The sequence below is a fragment of the Symphodus melops genome (genome assembly GCF_947650265.1).
Source record: "Symphodus melops genome assembly, chromosome: 5".
In the NCBI taxonomy this organism is placed as follows: domain Eukaryota; kingdom Metazoa; phylum Chordata; class Actinopteri; order Labriformes; family Labridae; genus Symphodus; species Symphodus melops.
In genome coordinates this window covers 4,956,354-4,963,087 of record NC_136695.1, presented here as the reverse complement: position 1 = coordinate 4,963,087, position 6,734 = coordinate 4,956,354, and the positions used below count along the sequence as shown (strand labels likewise).

Below are 6,734 nucleotides of genomic sequence, written 5' to 3'. Positions count from 1 at the left end.
GCCAACCCGGTCTTGTCAATCTGTGTACAAATAACACAACATTGAAATCTTGTGTTATGATACGCCTTGCAACACATACCGACTGGTTAAGGTTATGAAAAGGGATTGGGAGAGGTTAGAATAGTTGTCTATGGGTAACCCCTTGACTCCTCCTGACGAAAGTTAGGGATTGGCATGTCATATGCATGCAAAATTGCAATTTGGCGTATGCATTGGATGACATTACAATGTCTTGTTATTTGTACCCAAACTGTGAGACTGGGTTCTACAGAGCAGCAGCAGCAGGCTTGCACCAGAGGGAGCGAGTTGGGAGAGAAAGGGACAACATGAGAAAAAGCAAATTCTCAGTTTAATGTCTTATATAATGCTGGCAAAAAGAGGGAAATAGGAAGACAAATGTCAATGTTGAAATAATTTTGAATGCAGAGACTGAGAATATTGCGTTTTTTCATGGCTATAAAAAGACAACAAATCTTTGCTAATAATTATTGATGCAAAATAAAACAATAACATGTGATTTTGGGGAAAAAGGTCCACTTTTATTGAGCCTATATGTATGTAACACCCAGAGCACCAGTGCACATATTTTTGAGAATAAACAAATTTGTTGCCATGGGAACATAGAATGTAGAATGCAGGGTTTGATGCCACATCACAATGAGTGTTAGAATCTTGAAATGTTCTTTGAGTAGAGGAATCACTATCTGGTCATTATACTTTGAGGAGTTGGCCAGACCACAAGCTTTGTCCGACTTACTACAAGTATATTGGAGCAAATTGGCCTCTTTGATAAAAGTAAGTTACTCCTCATCTCTCCTTGGTGGAGCTCGATTTCTGAGCTATTTTGTTAATTGTAAACTGTAGGAAACGTGTTGTAACGCCTTTGTTCTCATTTTCTCTCCTTTCTTTCCAGATGTCCACCAAAAGAAGAATGGACAATCCTTGGATGCAGAAACCAGCAGCTCGGACTGCCCGAAACCCCTATCATCTTCCCTGTAAATACAAGGCCCTAACAGTCGTAGGTGAAGGCAGCTTCGGGAAAGTGTTGAAGTGTGTGAATAAGGAAACAAACAGTGTTGTGGCCATAAAGATCCCTAAGTACAAACAGTGCTGCAAAAAGGAGGTGAGACAATTGGTAGATTTTCTTAAACCTTTAACGTATATTTTTTAAACATCAAATTTTGACCAAATTTTAACCATCTTGTCATTTGTCTCCAGGTGGACGCATTAAAAAGGTTAATGTTCAAAAACCTTGACAAGCACAACATTGTTAAGTTTCATGAAAGTTTTGAAGGGCCGAGGGGTGAGGCTCTCGTCTTTGAGAATCTGGAGTTGAGCATCGAGGAATTCATTATCAACTCCCACCGATCGATGCTCTTGAAGGACATAAGGACAATAAGCGAACAGGTATGAATTCAGCAACATCCAAAAGAAAGCACTGTCTTTTAAACTTCAATACAGTCTCTGACATGTTTTGTGCTTGCAGATGGCCACAGCGCTTAACGCTCTGAAGAGCATCGGGCTGATCCACACCGACATCAAACCAGACAACATCATGCTTGTGGAGAAGAAACGGCCCCTCAGAGTCAAACTTATAGACTTTGGTTTATGTATTTATAAATCTAAAGTCAGGCCGGGCATGACTCTGCAAACAGTTAATTTCAGGTAAGATTCAAGGTCATTCTAATTATAGGACTGCATACTTTTCAAATTAGTTCCCAATGTAAAATCCATTGTTTGTTAAATTTACGTATCTATTTTCACTCCTTGGATTAAGACTGTGTTACTGATTCTCTCATGCTTTTCTCCAACATTCAGGTCTCCAGAGATCCTCTTGGGGCTGCCATTTAATGAGAGCATCGACATGTGGTCCGTGGGCTGCGTATTGTTCACCATGCTCTACAGCAGCCTCCTCTTTGACAGAGTAGAATACAACACAGTAAGTCATTTCCTAAAGTTTGACTCTTTTAGTTAACAGATCATGTCATGCAGTTTAGTCTTTTTGACCTTGATGTTTGTTGAAGCAGAACTTCACTCAGAGTTCAAGCATGAATGTAGTTTTGACCACAAAACTGTTTATCTGTTATTTTTCTGAAAACAAGGGGAAGTCATGGCGATATATTAATAATTACTTCAATTTTATTGTTAGCTTGCGAGAGTGAAAATGGGTTTAGTATGCTAATTGGGCACATAACTAAAATTAGATTTACAAAGTAGTGTTTCACTTAATTGTGAAGAAAACATTTGAAATGTTGCAAAAAAAAGAAAATAGTTTTTTCATTATCGGATGCTTTGGAGTGAATGAACTTAGTCCATTAAACATATCCACAGAGAACTTTCTATGGCAGCTATGGAGGGAGTTATTAGCATTAGCATGTAGACCAGTGGAGAAGTGTTCTTGTTGTTGATGTGTCGATGTGTTTTTTTCTCCAGCTGCAGATAATGATTGATCTCCTGGGTCAGCCGTCACAAGAGCTTCTAAACCAAGGACGATGGACCGCCAAGTTTTTTGTCAAAACAAAGTCCAACGATTGGAGGATCATGGTACAACAAATTCGTTCCTTTTTTAAAAATCTTTAGATTGTTAATGAGACACGAAAATATTTGCTCAGAAAACATTTGAAATGTATGCAAAAAAAATGTCCTTTATAGAGGGATTTAACTTGGTTTTTATACATTTTCCTTTGGGGGACATTTTCTATGCAGGTTGTGTAGTTCAAAGGCTGTTGTAATGATAATACACCAATTTAATCCAGGTGTGGGAATCATAAAAAAATCAGTATTTCGCTGCTTTTTCTAGTATGAGAAACTGAAGAGATGATGGATAGAGAAACATCCAGAGGGATTTTGGGTAATATATTTAGTTGGACATATTTATAATATATAAATATATAATATCATATAAAATCGATTAAACAGAAATTAAAATTCTGTTTAATCATCACTGTGGTTGTTTACATCGGGGTAGTAGAGCACGGCAAGCAGGCCCATTAAACAGAGCTACAGCTAGTCTATGTCTGTGGCTGCATTACAGTTTAAGCATAAGCTTTGAATAGAAGATGTGTTTGGGGATTGATGTTAATTAGTTAAATGTATTAAGAGAAACATTCATCTGAACACACTGAACTTTCTTTCAGACACCATACGAGTACTGGGGCGAACGCCGTCCCTCCAAGGACTTCAAGAGGCCCCTCTTTTCATCTCTGGATGATCTCAAAAAGGTACAGTATGAAGCATATTTAAGTGTCATTGTCATGTTTCTGTCTTTATGTATGACTTGATGATGTTCTCTTGTTCTTTTTAACTAGTTTGGACAAAAGAGAAAATCCGCAGAGTTTGCAGAACTCGAGCAGAGCATCGAGCTGATGAAGGCCATGCTGCAGATGGATCAGAAAGACAGGATCACTCCCACAGAAGTCCTTCATCACCCCTTCATCACAGGGTAAATACTTTTACTTTTCCAAGTAGATCGTTTAGACAAAAGGTTTTCACACTTTGGTAGTGCCAGTTTAACTAAACATCCCAGTACTTCTGCTTATTTATTATTTAATTCTTTCAAATTTCAGTGATTGATGTGCATGCCGTGTAAGTTTTTGTTTAGGCAAATTCTTTTTGTGCCGACCGGGGTCTTTGCCAAGCCTGGTCTTTACTGGAAAGTCTTCAGACCAAGCAGCAGCCTTCGTTAGGTGTAAAAACTGCAGTTCCTAGAGTGTCCACTTGAGGCTGGCTGCAAAAGCCAAGGAATCTGCATTATGTCCCATATAAAAAATGTCCCACACTTTTACATCCTGATACAAATAACAGTTTTGGGGTCAATAATTCATGTTTTTATTTCATACACATTGAAATTGTGCTACATTTTAATATTGTATCCACCTTAACTATATTAAGGTTTAATGATGTACACATTTGTATTGTTACTGTTGTGTGAATTGATTGACAGATGGGCTTGTTTGTCAGGAGGCTAAAGGCTCGCCTCAGCTCAGTGTCTTCCTCTTTAAACGGATCAGAGTTAAAGCGAGATTGATCTTTTAAACAGTTCTTGGGAGCATTGGAACCTTCCCCTTTTTTATTGACCCTGCAGGAACTATAAACCGTTTTAGTTCCTCTAACCCTGTTTAGAGGAACCTTTTTAGTTTTGGCTTCAGAGTAGGAACTCTCCCAGCACCATGGCAGTGAGAATACAGACAAATAACAAAGTCCCCATGGTGGGTAGTTCTTAGGGAACTCCTCGAGTGGATAGTTCTTAAAAAAAAAATCCCCCTGAACTGTTTGTCTGAGTGGTTTCAATATGGCGACCGCCATTGTTTGACTTCATAATGCCTCTTCAGGAAGCAATGGTCAATGAGACTGTTTCTGTTTTTTTTTACAGTCTATGCATATAAACACAAATAATCCTGTGATCAAGGTATCATGAGGCTACAAGTAACTTTGCTTAGGTATTGGCACATTAAGAAATGAGTGAATTAGCTTGCATCCTTGACATCAGTGTAACAGTTTATGTTTGAACACAACAGGAAGAAGAAGAGGTGTATCGAGAAGGCAAAGACTGGCATCAGGAAGATGAAGACTGTGGAGAAGAACATCAATCCTCCTCCAACAGACCCTCAGTCGGGTGTGATCCCACTCTGTCCTCCAGCAGCACACGGCCTCCAGCAGAGTGACAGACATGTGAAGAGTGGTGTCAAGACCACCACCAGCACTCACCCAGAACACCACAGTCCACCTCACACCATCCTTCCATCAGGTTTGATCCTGGTCCGGCCTGCATCATCGGCTAACACGATGAAGCTAGAGGAAGAAGAGATCCCAGTAAGGTGAGAACTCCCCCTTTTATTCTTTATATATGCACCATTTTCCTATTGTGATGCCAATCCTCTTTAACTTTGATGTAAATGTTTAAATATGAGTGTCACATTTTTATATTCCAACATACATGTCGATCCAGCATGTTTTAATGCTAACACAACAAAGCAGGATCAAGAAAAGACTTAAAGAAGTTTAGTTAACCATTTTTGTTAGCAAACGTTTGTTTGAACGTTAGCGAAGGGGGGGTTGGAGGTGTGTTGCTGGATGAGAGCAGAGGCTTCAGTATGGCGGAGGTGTTTGTTTGTTTTGGTTCCATGCTGGTGATCAAGGGCGACATCTGCTGGATCAAAAAGTCACACATTGTTCCTTGAAGTTGTAATGACTGTAGCAGGAACAAAACTCTTACTGTGTGTGTTTGTGTGTTCAGTCTGCACGCCAAGGACACCGAGACGCCACCATCCCCAGACGACGACCGCAAGGAGGAGAAGCCGAAGAAGAAGAAGAAGAACTGCTTTCAGCGGCTCAGATCCTGGTTCAACAGGAATTTCTTCTGCAACCGAGTCGGCGTCATGTAAAGGCTGGTTCACACGGCAGGATTTTAAAATCGGCGTAATTATCCTGCCGTGTGAACCAGGCTTAAGTCGGAAGAGAAGCTCTGTGAAGTTTTTCTCAGAACATTGAATGTTCTGTAAGGCTGGCTACACACTACTTAAATCAGAATCAACTTTAAGTTTAATTTTAATGTCGGACACCACAGACTCGAGGACAGTTTCGGTTTGCGACGTTAGAATCCTCTGAACGCACACACGAGACAATCCCACCGTACTGCAAGAATAGAAACCGGCTTTTTTGTCGCGCTTGCGCTTAATTGGTAGGGAAAATCCTCAAATCAGGCCACGTTCCGACTGATCTTTTGCAGGGTAGGGGTCAAACTGCCTAAAGGGGTGTCAAACTCCAGTCCTGGAGGGCCGGCTTCCCCAGACTGTTAGATGTCTCCCTGCTCCGACGCAGCTGAATCCAATGAGTGACTCGTCATCAGGCTTCTGCAGAGCTTGATGACAAGACATTGGTTTAAAGCAGGTGTGTTGGAGCAGGGAGACATCTAAAAGTCTGAGGAAGCCGGCCCTCCAGGACTGGAGTTTGACACCTGTGATCTAGTGTGTAGCCAGCCTAAAAACCTCCACAGAGCTTCACATGGCAGCACGGCGGCTCGGTGGTTAGCACCGCAGCCTCACAGCAGACACGCCATCGTCTCTGTGTGGAGTTTGTATGTCCTCCCCGTGACTGCGTGGGTTTCCACCGGGGTCTCCGGTTTCTTCCCACACTCCAAAAGCATTCAGCTTCTAGGTAAATTGGGCACTTTAAATTGTCATCCTATCTGGTCCAATCAGATCAATAAATTTATGTATTTATAACGTAAATTGAGCAAACTGTGTTATGAGTTTTTATTAATAAAGCTTTTAATTAAATTACTCAACATCAGTCATGTTTTCAACTTTAGCTGAAGAGAGAGAGAGAGAAAGAGTGGCTGGGGTCTTAAAAGACCCGTTACCAGAACTAGCCACAGACATCCGTTTCTTTTCATTTGGGGGCGCACTTGAAGTGATGTTTTACATTTTAATTTCTCACAGCATTTTGGAAGTTAAATTACAACACATTTACTGAAAGGATGCATCCATATCTTACTGCATGAAACCCAGAGTGTACCATGCTGCAATCTTAAGTCAATGAAAAGTCTGCACTCCATCCTGAAATGTGGCTTTTTGGGAAGTGGGGACTGACAAGGAGCCCCAGGCTGGACCCAAACCCGAGGCAGACACGAACCAACTTCAAGGCACCTCACATGCAACTTTTTAAAGCTCTCTTGAAAAAGTAAAAAATAAAGTGATGTAAAATGAGTTCTGTTCACACATACACAATAGTGC

The 6,734-nt window shown here is 40.8% G+C and overlaps 1 protein-coding gene and 1 long non-coding RNA gene across 2 annotated transcripts; one reads left to right on the top strand and one right to left on the bottom strand.

Annotated features, from left to right (window-relative positions):
* Positions 1–642: 642 nt before the first annotated feature.
* Positions 643–5,393, top strand: LOC306823927 (homeodomain-interacting protein kinase 3-like). The gene is made up of 10 exons (XM_079343862.1): positions 643–795; positions 914–1,123; positions 1,219–1,407; positions 1,487–1,665; positions 1,819–1,939; positions 2,434–2,544; positions 3,138–3,221; positions 3,309–3,442; positions 4,518–4,817; positions 5,237–5,393. Exons 1-10 carry the CDS (start codon positions 658–660, stop codon positions 5,382–5,384), a joined length of 1,614 nt encoding a protein of 537 aa, XP_079199988.1. The 5' UTR covers positions 643–657; the 3' UTR covers positions 5,385–5,393.
* Positions 5,394–5,484: 91 nt separating this feature from the next.
* On the bottom strand, positions 5,485–5,744 carry LOC306823928. The gene is made up of 2 exons (XR_013779071.1): positions 5,708–5,744; positions 5,485–5,666 (listed from the first exon to the last, which is right to left on the bottom strand). It is a non-coding gene; the product is annotated as an uncharacterized lncRNA (long non-coding RNA).
* Positions 5,745–6,734: the final 990 nt, after the last annotated feature.

What these genes read in the sequence shown, in the direction of transcription:
- LOC306823927 (XM_079343862.1), top strand. Translation starts at nt 658, where the DNA reads ATGAGTGTTAGAATCTTGAAATGTTCTTTGAGTAGAGGAATCACTATC. An exon ending in ACAGAGTAGAATACAACACA is followed by an intron (nt 1,940 to 2,433) that starts GTAAGTCATTTC and finishes TTTTTTCTCCAG; the next exon opens with CTGCAGATAATGATTGATCT. An exon ending in CCAACGATTGGAGGATCATG is followed by an intron (nt 2,545 to 3,137) that starts GTACAACAAATT and finishes ACTTTCTTTCAG; the next exon opens with ACACCATACGAGTACTGGGG.